The sequence below is a fragment of the Entelurus aequoreus genome, linkage group LG27, assembly GCF_033978785.1.
Source record: "Entelurus aequoreus isolate RoL-2023_Sb linkage group LG27, RoL_Eaeq_v1.1, whole genome shotgun sequence".
NCBI classification, from domain to species: domain Eukaryota; kingdom Metazoa; phylum Chordata; class Actinopteri; order Syngnathiformes; family Syngnathidae; genus Entelurus; species Entelurus aequoreus.
In genome coordinates this window covers 31,089,540-31,107,039 of record NC_084757.1, presented here as the reverse complement: position 1 = coordinate 31,107,039, position 17,500 = coordinate 31,089,540, and the positions used below count along the sequence as shown (strand labels likewise).

Below are 17,500 nucleotides of genomic sequence, written 5' to 3'. Positions count from 1 at the left end.
CGATTTATTGGTGAATAAAACAATGTTTACTTCCTAGAGTACTCCATGTTCCCGCATCACGTAAATCAGGGGTGTCCAAAATTTTTCCACTGAGGGCCGTACACGGAAAAATTTAAGCATGCGGGGGCCATTTGGATATTTTTCATTTTCAAACCTTAACAAAATATATGGATTTTTTTTTTTAACCTTTAAAAAAATAAGTCAAATAATTATTATTTTTTATTTAAACGCTTACAGTGACTCTCTATATCAACTTCAGGTTGATATAAAGTAAAAAAAAAAAAAAAAGTTTTATGTCTTTTCTGTCAAAGACAACTTTGTTTTTTATAGTAAAACTGGTAATTAGAGCCCTAAAAGATCAATAATGCAGGACACAATTGATTTTAATTCTTTAATATTTTTGAGTAATCACAGTGAAATGTTAAATAAAATCCTACTAAATATATTTGGGATCCAAAAGGTCCCCCACTCATAAAGGGATACATTTTTATTAGTTGTTTTTTTACTTTTAACACTTAAATTACGAGATCAACTTCAGATATATCTGTCGATTTTACGTTTGAACTATTATTTTGTTTGTATTATGCTCTTTTGTCAAATAAAACTTATGGCAACCACACAATATATGCAATATTTTTTCCACATAAAACATTTTAAAGTGATATTTTTTAAGTAATAATTCATTATAACATAGATTTTTAGTCTTTTTTTTCTTTTAACCTTTAAAAAAATAAGTCAAATTATTATTATTTTTTATTTAACACTTACAGTAACTCTCTATATCAACTTAAGGTTGATATAAAGTAAAAAATAAAAAAAAAAGTTTTATGCCTTTTCTGTCAAAGACAACTTTGTTTTTTATAGTAAAACTGGTAATTAGAGCCCTAAAAGATCAATAATGCAGGACACAATTGATTTAAATTCTTTAATATTTTTGAGTAATCACAGTGAAATGTTAAATAAAATCTTACTAAATATATTTGGGATCCAAAAGGTCCCCCACTCATAAAGTGATACATTTTTATTACTTTTTTTTTTACTTTTAACACTTAAATTACGAGATCAACTTCAGATATATCTGTCGATTTTATGTTTGAACTATTATTTTGTTTGTATTATGCTCTTTTGTCAAATAAAACTTATGGCAACCACACAATATATGCAATATTTTTTCCACATAAAACATTTTAAAGTGATATTTTTTAAGTAATAATTCATTATAACATAGATTTTTAGTCTTTTTTTTTTTTTAACCTTTAAAAAAATAAGTCAAATTATTATTATTTTTTATTTAACGCTTAAAGTAAATCTCTACATCAACTTCAGGTTGATATAAAGTAAAAAAAAAAAAAAAAAGGTTTTATGCCTTTCTGTCAAAGACAACTTTGTTTTTTATAGTAAAACTGGTATAATTTCAAACCTTATTAAAATATATGGATTTTTTTTTTTAACCTTTAAAAAAATAAGTCAAAATATTATTATTTTTTATTTAACGCTTACAGTAAATCTCTATATCAACTTCAGGTTGATATAAAGTTTTAAAAAAAAAATGGTTTTAGGCCTTTTCTGTCAAAGACAACTTTGTTTTTTATAGTAAAACTTGTATAATTTCAAACCTTAACAAAATATATGGATTTTTTTTTTTAACCTTTAAAAAAATAAGTCAAATTATTATTATTTTTTATTCAACACTTACAGTAAATCTCTATATCAACTTCAGGTTGATATAAAGTAAAAAAAAAAAAAAGGATTTATGCCTTTTCTGTCAAAGACAACTTTGTTTTTTATAGTAAAATTGGTATAATTTCAAACGTTAACAAAATATATGGATTTTTTTTTTAACCTTTAAAAGAATAAGTCAAATTATTATTATTTTTTATTGAAACGCTTACAGTAAATCTCTATATCAACTTCAGGTTGATATAAAGTAAAAAAAAAAAAAAATGTTTTCTGCCTTTTCTGTCAAAGACAACTTTGTTTTTTATAGTAAAACTGGTAATTAGAACCCTAAAAGATAAATAATGCAGGACACAATTGATTTAAATTCTTTAATATTTTTGAGTAATCACAGTGAAATGTTAAATAAAATCCTACTAAATATATTTAGGATCCAAAAGGTCCCCCACTCATAAAGTGATACATTTTTATTAGTTGTTTTTTTTACTTTTAACACTTAAATTACGAGATCAACTTCAGATATATCTGTCGATTTTACGTTTGAACTATTATTTTGTTTGTATTATGCTCTTTTGTCAAATAAAACTTATGGCAACCACACAATATATGCAATATTTTTTCCACATAAAACATTTTAAAGTGATATTTTTTAAGTAATAATTCATTATAACATAGATTTTTATTCTTTTTTTTTTTTAACCTTTAAAAAAATAAGTCAAATTATTATTATTTTTTATTTAACGCTCACAGTAAATCTCTATATCAACTGCAGGTTGATATAAAGTAAAAAAAAAAAAAAAGGTTTTATGCCTTTCTGTCAAAGACAACTTGTTTTTTTTAATAGTAAAACTGGTATAATTTCAAACCTTAACAAAATATATGGATTTTTTTTTTTAACCTTTAAAAAAATAAGTCAAATTATTATTATTTTTTATTTAACGCTTACAGTAACTCTCTATATCAACTTCAGGTTGATATAAAGTTTTTAAAAAAAAATGGTTTTAGGCCTTTTCTGTCAAAGACAACGTTGTTTTTTATAGTAAAATTGGTATAATTTCAAACCTTAACAAAATATATGGATTTTTTTTTTCAACCTTTAAAAAAATAAGTCAAATTAGTATTTTTTTTAATTTAACGCTTACAGTAAATCTCTATATCAACTTCAGGTTGATATAAAGTAAAAAAAAAAAAAAAGGTTTTCTGCCTTTTCTGTCAAAGACAACTTTGTTTTTTTTTTTATAGTAAAACTGAAATATGCAGTATTTAGTAATTAGAGCCCTAAAAGATCAATAATGCAGGACACCATTGATTTTAATTATTTAATATTTTTGAGTAATCACAGTGAAATGTTAAATAAAATCCTACTAAATATATTTTGGATCCAAAAGGTCCCCCACTCATAAAGTGATACATTTTTATTATTTTAAAAAAAACTTTTAACACTTAAATTACGAGATCAACTTCAGATATATCTGTCGATTTTACGTTTGAACTATTATTTTGTTTGTATTATGCTCTTTTGTCAAATAAAACTTATGGCAACCACACAATATATGCAATATTTTTTCCACATAAAACATTTTAAAGTGATATTTTTTAAGTAATAATTCATTATAACATAGATTTTTAGTCTTTTTTTTTTTTTTTTTAGCAATGGCAAAAAAAAATAAAAATAAACAAACACAAAAGAAAAAAACAGCCTGCATGGCAGCTTTTGTGTCAACATTGCAACTTTTTCTTTCTTAAATTTTTGCAATATTATCAATTTTGCAATTCTTGCAGAATGTGTGGCGGGCCGGGTAAACAATTAGCTGCGGGCCGCAAATGGCCCCCGGTCCGCAATTTGGACACCCCTGACGTAAATCATCTTTTCCTCCCTCATTTTTACAACCGTTTGTCAATGTTGGCATTTGACTTTTCTCGCATACCTTCCTCTCCTCTCAGACCGCCATTATCGTAGTTTGCTCCTCATAAAGAAACTTAATCACGCTGTACTGAGAATCACTCCGCTGGTGTCGGACTGTGTGTGAAAAATACAACTTTAACATGTCACATAAGCACTTTGTGTTATTATACAAAAGGCCTGGGCAAATTAAGGCCCGGTGGCCACATGTGGCCCGTTAAGCTTTTCAATCTGGCCCGCCGGACATTCCCAAATAATTTTTTTAGATCTTTAAGACGGAACGTGTAGCTGCCATTATGATGTTTTCAAATGACCGTAAGTCTTGAACTATACAAAGTATTTCAATGGTTGGAATCTGTGCTTTTGCATGATATACTAGTTACTATGGTAATCTAATTAGTTACTATGTTAATCTAATTAGTTACTATGGTAATGTAAGTCAGTGGTCCCCAACCACCGGGCCGTGGCCCGGTACCGGTCCGTGGCCCGGTACCGGTCCGTGGACCGATTGGACCGGGCCGCGGCCGCACAAGAAGTTAAAAAAAAAAAAAAAAAAAAAAAAAAATTAAATTAAATCAACATAAAAAACACAATATATACATTATATATCAATATAAATCGATACAGTCTGCAGGGATACAGTCCGTAAGCACACATGATTGTATGTCTTTATGACAAAAAAAAACAAAAAAAAAAACATTTTTTACTACCCCTCCCTCCCCCCGGTCCGTGGGACAAATTTTCAAGCATTGACCGGTCCGCAAGTACAAAAAGGTTGGGGACCACTGATGTAAGTGACAGCAGCTCACACGAGGCACCAAGCAGTGTGGGTGTGGGAGCGTTTCCACAGAGTGTCAGCCTGAAATGCGGGTGTCAGGGACAGACGCGGAAGGAGATTTTCACAACAAAGGTCTAAAGCTTAGTGATATATCAGATGTATCAGATTGTAGGTGTTTTTTTTTTTTTACCCTTCACGTTAATATTTCGCTGTGTTTGTTGCATTTTCGTTGCATTTCGCTTGATTGTAAAATATGTCGATGGAGATATGTTGTCAAAATTCAGTGTTTTATCGTTCATAGTTAATATTGTAAATCCCACATTCTTTATTTTCATGTACAATCTGGGTGTCTCATTCAGTAAACATTCTTTACATTCCATTCCGTCTTTTAAGGCGGTCTGTCATAACGTTTTTAGCTTTCAACCCGACATTATTGTGAGGTTTTGCATTAGTGTTCCTAAAAATAGGACCCAAACTCACACACTGTACAGGGATTTTCACAGCTTACACACACAGATATACATACATATACATATATACAGTATATATATATATATATATATATATATATATATATATATATATATATATATATATATATATATATATATATATATATATACAGTGTTTCCCACACATTAATTTATTTGTGGCGGCCCGCCACGAAAGAATTACGTCCGCCACAAATAGATTTTTGTTTTGTTTGTTTTTTTGTTTTGTTGTCCTGTCCAGGTTCTCAGGCAAATCATATAGTTGATGTAGATGCCCATATAGGCTGTTCAGATTTATTTTACAAAAGAGAAGTGTAGAATACTTCTCTTGTTGCCTTATTTGTATTTGACCATTACTGTTTTCTGTTTATTTGTTACTGACTGTGGCAGGACACCTCTGCCTCTGTTTCACTTTATGTTGCTGGTAAATAATATGGTTGTAGTAGTAGGCTAAAGTTGAATTATTTAGTATGCACTAATTAAAGGGGCAGAGCTCTAAGAGACATTTTAGCTTTTATATTTTATAAGATATATTTTTTGTAAGAGCCACAATTAATAAATATATTTCAGTGAATAACTTATTGTTCAAATCTGTATACAAATATGTACATAAAGTGTTGTAATTATATTGTAAAATGGATGGATGGGCGTTTAAAACAAAACTGTTATTATTAATTAGTAAGTATACATTTTTTGAAGCTTTTTAGAGAAAATCATGTCATTGTAGTAAATTATGCAAATTACTCGATGATGTCATGGTTACCACGCCCATAGCCACGCCCATATCCACGTCCCCACCGCCACAGTTATCTTGGGAAACACTGATATATATATATATATGTATACATATGTGTGTATATGTATATATATTTTTATATATACATATATTATTATTTTTTTCTCTAAATTTGGCCCCCCGAGTCAAAATAATTGCCCAGGCCTGTTTTTTTAGGCAGTGCTCCTTATTGAATATTCTTACATGAAAACATGCGATTAGCCCTTTCGTTTTCCTGCAAAAAGGAAAAATGGGATGAAACCCAAACAACGATAAATACAACGTAATGTGATGTAGGACTGTGGTTCATTAGGTTGCAAAAGTGAGTCCCCACCCCTTACATTTCTATTTTAATAAAGCAATAACCTTTTCTTCTCGATGTACAATACAGGCCAAAAGTTTGGGCACACCTTCTCCTTCATTGTCTTTATTTTCATGACTATTTACATTGTAGATTGTCACACATGTGGAGTTAAGTACTTAACAAAACAAGGTGAAATTACTGAAAACATGTTTTGTATTCTAGTTTCTTCAAAATAGCCACCCTTTGCTCTGATTACTGCTTTGCACACTCTTGGCATTCTCTCCATGAGCTCCAAGCACACCTGTGAAGTGAAAATCATTTCAGGTTGAAGCTCATCGAGAGAATGCCAAGAGTGTGCAAAAAAGTAATCAGTGCAAAGCGTGGCTATTTTGAAGAAACTAGAATATAAAACATGCTTTGAGTTATTTCACCTTTTTTTTGTTAAGTACATAACTCCACATGTGTTCATTCATAGTTTTGATGCCTTCAGTGACTATCTACAATGTAAATAGTCATGGAAATAAAGAAAACGCATTGAATGAGAAGGTGTGTCCAAACTTTTGACCGGTTTTGTACATTATTATGGAAATAAAACTACTAGTCAGCTTTTAAAGCCCATGGAATTTACTGTCCACTGAAAAATGATTGTCTAAAGAGCTGGCACCAAGTGAATACTAAGATAATTGTCATGGTCTGGACGTGCACGAGTGCTGTCGGCACTGGGGAAATCTGGGGCCGTACTTATCAAGCTTCTTAGAGTGCCATTTTACACTTAAGTCCTGAGAATTTGCGAAATTTAGTCCTACTCTCAAACTTAAGAATAAAAGCTTTTTATCAACGTTCTTAAGTCTAAGAATCACTCCTACTCTCCACGATATTTAAGAGACCTTCAGAGGTGTCTTAAGTGGTTAGGAGTTGCCAGCAGGGGATGGCACTGAGGCGAGAGAGACGTGCGCGAACGTTCAGGGAACGATCAAACGGTATCGTTTAGACAGAGCGGATATTATTTTTGTCACAGATTTAATACTTTTCGATTCCTTGTTGATTTCTGCATGTGTCTGCAGTGGGCTAGTATATATAGAGCCACCCACACCAGTTTCAAATGAGTTGCCTAATTAATGAATTGGAAAGAAAATGTTATGACAGTAGCGTATGTGTGTGGCCGTGAGGTGAGTGACGTCAGTGAGTGTGTGGGCGAGAGAAGAGAGGGAGCGGTAGCGTGAGTGCCGGCGGGGACTAGTTTGTTTTGTATTATTTTGTAGTTTATTGTCAAAATATACACTCCCATTGTCCACTTAAATATTTCCAAGATATTTCTTTATTCTTAGACAACGGATTCCCTTCCGTGATTGGTCATTTCTATGGACACAGAAATGACGTCACCTAAAATTCCCTTTACGGCACATAGTAATGTCGTAATTCAGCTCTGAGTGTGACACTTAAGATTCAGTCCTACACTTCGCTGAAAGTGTGAGTAAGACGCTTGATAACTAACTTTTAAGTGCAGCTTTCAGCGAAGAATTTATTTACTCTTAAGTCAACTCTTAGCAGACTTCTTAGGAGTAATTCTAAGAAGCTTGGTAAGTACGGCCCCTGGTTCGTTGAGGTCCGCATGACTTTATACATTTACTCTGACTTGGGAAAAAAAAACTTAGCAGTCAGAAGACACTTATCTTACTGACAGACAACGTGCGTGTTAAAAGATTTGGTGTAAAGTTCAAAGATCCCAGGTGCTTCCTGCCGAACATCACAGAACGTTAGTTTCACGGGCGTCTGGATTTCCACTCTCCTCCGTCTCCCCCGCCATTCGTTCAGGAAGCAGACAGCAGAAAACCGCAACTTGTCGAACGCTGGCGGACATACGTGCCTCCAGGCAGCGATCACATGTACAGCACGTCGTTTGTAGGAAAACAAAGAGGGGAGCGTGATGATGAAATAATGTGTGAACCCCCTTCATTTTGTGGCGGCATTCAGGAATATGAGCCCACCATCTACCACCCAAAGCGCTCCTCTCACAGTCTGCACCAAGACTTCACAGTTCAATGCGAGAAGATGGACATCCCTTTCCTCTCCTACCTCCCCACAGAGGTAAGTCTTATTCCCAGCAGGATTTATTTTCCTATACACAAAACCCAAAACCAGTGAAGTTAACACGTTGTGTAAATGGTAAATAAAAACAGAATACAATGATTTGCGAATCCTTTTCAACTTATATTCAATTGAATAGACTGCAAAGACAAGATATTTAATGTTCCAACTGAGAAACTTATTTTTTTTTGCAAATAATCATTAACTTAGAATTTAAAGGCCTACTGAAATTATTTTTGTAAAATTTAAACGGGGATAGCAGATCCATTCTATGTGTCATACTTGATCATTTCGCGATATTGCCATATTTTTGCTGAAAGGATTTAGTAGAGAACAACGACGATAAAGTTCGCAACTTTTGGTCGCTGATAAAAAAAAGCCTTGCCTATACCGGAAGTAGCGTGACGTCACAGGAGGTAGGATTCCTCACAATTCCCCGTTGTTTACAATGGAGCGAGAGCGATTCGGACCGAGAAAGCGACGATTACCCCATTAATTTGAGCGAGGATGAAAGATTCGTGGATGAGGAACGTTAGAGTGAAGAACTAGAGAGTTAGTGCAGGGTGTATCTTTTTTCGCTCTGACCGTAACTTAGGTACAAGCTGGCTCATTGGATTCCACACTCTCTCCTTTTTCTATTGTGCATCACGGATTTGTATTTCAAACCACCTCGGATACTATATCCTCTTGAAAATGAGAGTCGAGAACGCGAAATGGACATTCACAGTGACTTTTATCTCCACGACAATACATCAGCGAAGCTCTTTAGCTACGGAGCTAACGTAATAGAATCTGGCTCCAATGCAGATAGAAACAAAATAAATAAATACCTGACTGGAAGGATAGACAGAAGATCAACAATACTATTAAACCAGGGACATGTAAATACACGGTTAATAATTTCCAGCTTGGCGAAGCTTAACAATGCTGTGTTGCTAACGACACCATTGAAGCTAACTTATCAACCGGACCTCACAGAGCTATGCTAAAAACTTTAGCTATCCACCTACGTCAGCCAGTTCACCACTGTGTTACATGGCCTTTCCTTTTAACAACACTCAGTAAACGTTTGGGAACTGAGGAGACACATTTTTGAAACGTTTCAGGTGGAATTATTTCCCATTCTTGCTTGATGTACAGCTTACACTGCAAAAAGTCAGTGTTCAAAAACAAGGGAAAAAATTTCAAAAATTAGGGGTATTTTACTTGAACTAAGCAAAATTATCTGCCAATAGAACAAGAAAATTTGGCTTGTCAAGACTTTCAAAAACAAGTAAAATTAGCTAACCTCAATGAACCCAAAAATACCTTAAAATAAGTATATTCTCACTAATAACAAGTGCACTTTTCTTGGTAGAAAAAAAAGAGACCTTTTTGCTCAATATGTTGAAAAACATTCTTAAACGAAGTAAATGCTAGTGCCATTATCTTGACATAATGACACGCTCGGCATTACATTTCTTGAAACCAGCAAACTTATACTAAAAACGAATGTATTGTTCTTAATGGAAAGGCAACAAGGCAACCGCTTGTTACTCTCGGGGTCTCCTAGCCGCTCAGGCAAATCATATTGTCTAAAAATCAATTTTTCCATCGATAACATGACATCATCGCGCCAAGTGCGATTAATTAAGTCAATTAATGCACATATACACAGCCCGGTCCCCGGCCAAACATTTTTTAATTGTAATTTTGAGGAATTTACCTGAATGTGCATGAACTATTTCTGTTCAAAATTGTTAGAATAGACTGTCGAGTTTCAGATGAAAGTTCTCTTTTTCTGGCCATTTTGCGCGTTTAATTGACCCCACAAATGTGATGCTCCAGAAACTCAATCTGCTCAAAGGAAGGTCAGTTTTGTAGCTTCTGTAACGAGCTAAACTGTTTTCAGATGTGTGAACATGATTGCACAAGGGTTTTGTAATCATCAATTAGCCTTCTGAGCCAATGAGCAAACACATTGTACCATTAGAACACTGGAGTGATAGTTGCTGGAAATGGGCCTCTATACACCTATGTAGATATTGCACCAAAAACCAGACATTTGCAGCTAGAATAGTCATTTACCACATTAGCAATGTATAGAGTGTATTTCTTTAAAGTTAAGACTAGTTTAAAGTTATCTTCATTGAAAAGTACAGTGCTTTTCCTTCAAAAATAAGGGCATTTCAATGTGACCCCAAACTTTTGAACGGTAGTGTACATATTTGATACAGGAGCATTAAAAGCGGTGGAAGCGAGCTACCGGTCTATGGCGGAGGGTGTGTCAGTCGATCGCCAGCCAGGCATTAAAAAAATTTCCCCTAAAAAATAGCAATCAAAATCTTCACCAAGACGTCACTTTCGTCACTTGATTGACATTCACGGCACCCGACCGTCTTGTGAGATGACGCAGATCATTATTAAGAAAAAATGACCGACAGGAAGGCGAGAAACACTTTTTATTTCAACAGACTCTCACGCCGTACCTGCCGTCAAAACACTAAAGACCGACTGCACAGTTCCTGTCTTCACAATAAAAGCGCTGCTTCGTCCTGCCTGCGCTGACAAAATAAGAGTCTCAGAAAGCTGCCGTGCACAAGCTAGCAAGTTACAGCGTTTGTCGCCAATGTATTTCTTGTAAAGTGTATAAGAAGGAGGACAAATAAGATGCCAAAAAAAAAACCACTTTCATGTGGTATTGGACAGAAAGGAGGACTTTATTTTCTCCTCCATTTGAAAATGTGGACGTTATCAGCACCACTGTCTGATTCCTATCAATGCAAGTCATCACAATCAGGTAATACACCAACTTATATTCTTGTCTTCATGAAAAAAAAGGAATCTATATGTGTTAAACATGCTTGTATTATCATTAAACACCTTTAAAGGCCTACTGAAATGAATGTTTTTTATTTAAACGGGGATAGCAGATCCATTCTATTTGTCATACTTGATCATTTCGCGATATTGCCATATTTTTGCTGAAAGGATTTAGTATAGAACAACGACGATAAAGTTCGCAACTTTTGGTCTCTGATAAAAAAAAGCCTTGCCCCTACCGGAAGTAGCGTGACGTAGTCAGTTGTTCGCCTCCTCATATTTTCCTATTGTTTACAATGCAGCTAGAGCGATTCGGACCGAGAAAGCGACGATTACCCCATTAATTTGAGCGAGGATGAAAGATTTGTGGATGAGGAACGTTAGAGTGATGGACTAGAATGCAGTGCAAGACATATCTTTTTTCGCTCTGACCGTAACTTAGGTACAAGCTGGCTCATTGGATTCCACACTCTCTCCTTTTTCTATTGTGGATCACGGATTTGTATTTTAAACCACCTCGGATACTATATCCTCTTGAAAATGAGAGTCGAGAACGGGAAATGGACATTCACAGTGACTATTATCTCCACGACAATACATTGACGAAACACTTTAGCTACGGAGCTAACGTGATAGCATCGTGCTTAACTGCATATAGAAACAAAATAAATAAATCCCTGACTGGAAGGATAGACAGAAGATCAACAATACTATTAAACCATGGACATGTAACTACACGGTTAATGCTTTCCAGCCTGGCGAAGGTTAACAATGCTGTTGCCAACGATGCCATTGAAGCTAACTTAGCTAGGAAGCTAACGTGATAGCATCGGGCTCAAATGCAGATAGAAACAAAATACATAAACCCCTGACTGGAAGGATAGACAGAAAATCAACAATACTATTAAACCATGGACATGTAAATACACGGTTAATGCTTTCCAGCTTGGCGAAGCTTAAAAAGCTGTTGCTAACGACGCCATTGAAGCTAACTTAGTAACGGGACCTCACAGAGCTATGATAAAAACATTAGCGCTCCACCTACGCCAGCCAGCCCTCATCTGCTCATCAACACCCGTGCTCACCTGCGTTCCAGCGATCGACGGAAGGACGAAGGACTTCACCACGATCATCCGTGCGGTCGGTGGCTAGCGTCGGCTAGCGCGTCTGCTATCCGAGTCAAAGTCTTCCTGGTTGTATTGCTGTAGTCCCCCGCTAATACACCGATCCCACCTACAACGTTCTTCTTTGCAGTCTTCATTGTTCATTAAACAAATTGCAAAAGATTCACCAACACAGATGTCCAGAATACTGTGGAATTATGAGATGAAAACAGAACTATTTTGTATTGGATTCAACGGGGTACCGATACTTCTGTTTCACTGGCTACGTCACGCGCATACGTCATCATCCAAAGACGTTTTCAACCGGAAGTTTAGCGGGAAATTTAAAATTGCACTTTATAAGTTAACCCGGCCATGTTGGCATGTGTTGCAATGTTAAGATTTCATCATTGATATATAAACTATCAGACTGCGTGGTCGGTAGTAGTGGGTTTCAGTAGGCCTTTAACTTGTTAACAAAAATGTCTCTTTCATAAATAAATAAATATAAATCATATATACCGTATTTTTGGGACTATAAGTCGCAGTTTTTTTCATAGTTTGGCCGGGGGTGCGACTTATACTCAGGAGCTACTTATGTGTGAAATTATTAACACATTACCGTAAAATATCAAATAATATTATTTAGCTCATTCACGTAAGAGACTAGACGTATAAGATTTCATGGGATTTAGCGGTTAGGATGTTATGATACGCTGCCCGGATCATAGTTTGTTTACGTTTTCAAGTCACGTGTGTTTTCAGCACCTTGAGTTTTGTTTGTTTCCGTTGCCATGACGGCAGATTGCACACACCTGCCTCTGGTTAGTGTTCGGGACGCTCACCTGTTGTCCGGGCACTAATCAGAGGGCTATTTAGTCTTTGCCCTGGCCTCACTCGGACTGGCTTCCTAATTTGCTATTTGCAACAGTTGACTTTTGTTTCATGCTAGGTACCTGCTAGCTTCTACGCTAGGCTCTTTGACTTGCTAGCTCCCACGCTAGCCCCTTTAGTTTACCTTAAGTGCTGTGAGCACGTTTTTCTTTGTTCCCGTCTGATTTATTCCTTTAATAAATAATTTCCTACCTGCACAGTCTGAAGTCCGTTGCATCCTGAGAGACGAAAACCCCGCATCACCATGCGCCCAGGTCGTCACATAGGAGTGACAGATTGTTTGGTAAACGTATAGCATGTTCTATATGTTATAGTTATTTGAATGACTCTTACCATAATATGTTACGTTAACATACCAGGCACGTTCTCAGTTGGTTATTTATGCCTCATATAACGTACACTTATTCAGCCTGTTGTTCACCATTCTTTATTTATTTTAAATTGCCTTTCAAATGTCTATTCTTGGTGTTGGTTTTTATCAAATAAATTTCCCCCCAAAATGCAACTTATACTCTGAAAAATACGGTATGATTGAGGTAGATCCCCTCGACTTGGTCAATTGAAAAGTAGCTCGCCTGCAGAAAAAGTGTGGGCACCCCTGATTTAGAGAATGCGGTCTCAACTTGGTAAGATTGTTAGCTTGCTACCTTGCTAGCTAGTGGGGTTTTACGGTATACCGGTATTAGTATAGTACCGCGATACTAATGAATCATATTCGGTACTATACCACCTCTACAAAGTACCCCCAGTCCCCCACGCCCCTGTTGTCGTCACGTCGGGTCATTGCTGGTTTACGAGCAGAGGAGCATGTTCGGCAGTGCACAATCACAGAGTACTTACAAGCAGACACAGTGTGTAGACAGAAAAGGGAGAACTGACACATTTCGGCTTAAAAACGAAAGATAAAGGTGAAACACCCAACCTCTTCCTGAGGTGCTTTAAGACATGGCTAGCTAGCTAACGGCTAAAGTCCAGCCGCAGTCTGCAGTGTTTTAGCTACTTCTAAATCACTAATCCTCGCCTCCATGGCGACAAATAAAGTATGTTTCTTACAAGTATCACCCCTGCAGGACCAGGAATAGCTAAACATGCTTCACTACACACCGTAGGAGGCTACGATAGCTAACCGCTAACAACAAGCTGGCACCCTGAATGTAAAAAAATGCCATGGGTGGATCTACACCTACCATCCACTGTAATGATACCAAGTACAATAGCGTATCTAGTCGATACTACTATGATTACATCAATATTTTATCGTCAAAAAATATTTTTTCTTTAAAACATTTTTTATATTATGTTTATAAACTCAGGAAATATGTCCCTGTACACATGCGGACTTTGAATATGACCAATGTATGATTCTTTAACTACTTGGTATCGGATCGATACCTAAATTTGTGGTATCGTCCAAAACTAATGTAAAGTATCCAAATAACAGAAGAATAACTTTATATTACATTTTAACAGAAGTGTAAGCAGATATTAACCGCAAATGAACAAGTGGCTTAAAGGCCTACTGAAAGCCACTACTAGCGACCACGCAGTCTGATAGTTTATATATCAATGATGAAATCTTAACATTGCAACACATGCCAATACGGCCGGGTTAACTTATAAAGTGCAATTGTAAATTTCCCGGGAAACTTCCGGCTGAAAACGTCTATGTATGATGACGTATGCGCGTGACGTCAACGGTTGATACGGAAGTATTGGTACCCGATTGAATACATAACAAAAAAGCTCTGTTTTCATTTCAAAATTCCACAGTATTCTGGACATCTGTGTTGGTGAATCTTTTGCAATTTGTTTAATGAACAATGGAGACTGCAAAGAAGAAAGTTGTAGGTGGGATCGGTGTATTAGCGGCGGACTACAGCAACACAACCAGGAAGACAGAGATGGATAGCAGACGCGTTAGCCGCCGAACTCACCTTAACTTCCTCCGTCTCGCCGACCGCATCTGTGATCGGGTGAAGTCCTTCGTCGCACCGTCGATCGCTGGAACGCAGGTGAGCACGGGTGTTGATGAGCAGATGAGGGCTGGCTGGCATAGGTGGATAGCTAATGTTTTTAGCATAGCTCTGTGAGGTCTGTGAAGTTAGCTTCAATGGCGTCGTTAGCAACAGCATTGTTAACCTTCGCCAAGCTGGAAAGCATTAACCGTGTATTTACATGTCCATGGTTTAATAGTATTGTTGATCTTCTGTCTATCCTTCCGGTCAGGGATTTATTTATTTTGATTCGATATGCAGTTAAGCACGATGCTATCACGTTAGCTCCGTAGCTACAGTGTTTCGTCGATGTATTGTCGTGGAGATAAAAGTCACTGTGAATGTCCATTTCGCGTTCTCGACTCTCTTTTTCAAGAGGATTGAAAATGGTTTGAAATACAAATCCGTGATCCACAATAGAAAAAGGAGAGAGTGTGGAATCCAATGAGCCAGCTTGTACCTAAGTTACGGTCAGAGCGAAAAAAGATATGTCTTGCACTGCATTCTAGTCCTTCACTCTAACGTTCCTCATCCACGAATCTTTCATCCTCGCTCAAATTAATGGGGTAATCGTCGCTTTCTCGGTCCGAATCGCTCTCGCTGCTGGTGTAAACAATGGGGAAATGTGAGGAGCCTTTCAACTTGTGACGTCACGCTACTTCCGGTAGGGTCAAGGCTTTTTTTTATCAGATACCAAAAGTTGCGATCTTTATCGTCGTTGTTCTCTACTAAATCCTTTCAGCAAAAATATGGCAATATCGCGAAATGATCAAGTATGACACATAGAGTGGATCTGCTATCCCCGTTTAAATAAAAACATTTCATTTCAGTAGGCCTTTAAGTGCACCTTATAGTCTGAAAAATACGATATTTTTATTTTGTTTGGGTTTGTTTATTTACAGGTCCAGCTGATAAATGACGCCTACAACCTGGTGATTGACGCCATGCTGGGCCCCCAGGATGACTCCATTGACATTAGGGAGCCCTACTCTGGGATTCTGGTCACCCTCAAGCAGGTTAAGATCCCTATAGCCAGTGTGGACATGCCCTCGGGTGAGTGTTTCAGACAAACTGCACAAACACACGCTACGATGACCTTCTGGTGCCTCTAAGGGGGGATAAAGTGGACCTAGCAATTTTTTTTTTACCACTACACTTTGTATCCTCCGAACATGGTCCAAGATGGTTTTGATTCTCTTTGAGAAGTTCCTGTTTTTACTTAAAGAAGAGCACCAAAGGACTAGATTAGACCCCAGGTAGAAAATGTTCTGCGAGATTCCGGCTCACAGGTTTAACTCATCATGCCAATGACAAGATAGCACAACGAGATAAGAGAAATTAATTATCTGAAAATAGCTGATGTCAGATATCAGTCAATGCTGCTGATCAGCTCGGTCAATTTATTATCCGAACAATGACATGGAACTACACTGTACTAAATTCACTGCATTAATGCTATGGAAACAGAGTTCATTTGTTTTTGTTGACTGTAAATACCAGTGGCGGGCCGTGCGTTTCCCAACTAGGCCTTCAGTGATGTCCGACTTCAATGATTACCTCTCAAAATACCATCATTGATGTCACCACATGACCATTGCTGGAGAAATACTGTACAGGAACTCATTTACGCACTACCGGTCATTGAACCACATCAACAGTGTACAAAACGGGTTATTTTCTGGCGCATTTAAAAATCTATTCAAACGCATCAGCAACTAAAACATATCTTAGGTCAGGGGTGTCCAAACTTTTTGCACTGAGGGCCACACACTGAAAAATCAAAGCCAGCGGGGGCCATTTTGATATTTTTTATTTTAAAAACCAATACAATATACTGTATGTATAAAAAAGATACATTTAGGCCTCCACTCAGACTTGATCCCGGGGACCCCAAAAGGTTTTGGTCCAAAAAAATATTACAAATGTGTCATTATTTAGTAATATTATTATTATTACTATTATTATTATTCAAGGTTTAAATCTCTAGATCCACATTAGGTCTATCTGTCAATATAACGCTTTTAAAGATTTAAGTTGTATGCCATTTTTGTCAAGGAAAACCGTGTTTTTTTTATGAAAAAAAACACAAAATATGCAATATTTTCCCCCAATAAAATTTTAAAGTGGAATATTTTAGATTACCGGTATATAATAATTGGAGTCTTAAAAAGGGTAAACAACTCATAACAACATTGATTGAGCAATGACACTTAAAAAAAAAAAAGTCCCACTAAAATTATTGGGGATCCAAAAGGGTACTGCTCAGAAAAGTAAAAAAAAAATAAATCCAACATTTTTTTAAACTTTTACCACAATAGTCTCAAGATCAACTTCAGATCTATCCGTCAATTATAAGTTTTATTGTTGTTTTTGGTTTTTGTTTGTTCGTTTTAGGCCCTTCTTTAAAAAACTTTGTTTTTTAAATGGCAACCAAAAAATATGCAACATTTTCCCCCATAAATATCTCAAAGCGGAATATTTAATGTGAAGTAAATGGAGCCTTGAATAGGTCAATAATTCATAATGACATTGATTTTGATTCATTATTATTTTTTAAAGAAAGAAACTGCCTGCATGGCAGCTTTGTGTTATTAGAGTAAATAATGCAACATTTTCTTGTTACATTTCACCTGTTTGCTCTTTTATACCACTTTTTATGTCTTTTATTTTTTTTTCATCGTGTTTTCAGAA

General features: G+C 36.1%; 1 protein-coding gene across 1 annotated transcript in view; it reads left to right on the top strand.

The window, feature by feature from the left end:
* yjefn3 (YjeF N-terminal domain containing 3) overlaps positions 1 to 17,500 on the top strand; it is a 128,660-nt gene that overhangs the window by 108,171 nt on the left and 2,989 nt on the right. The window contains exons 4-5 of the mRNA XM_062039374.1: positions 7,903 to 8,016; positions 15,712 to 15,862. Coding sequence (XP_061895358.1) covers positions 7,903 to 8,016; positions 15,712 to 15,862 — 265 coding nt within the window. The remainder of the gene's footprint in view (positions 1 to 7,902; positions 8,017 to 15,711; positions 15,863 to 17,500) is intronic.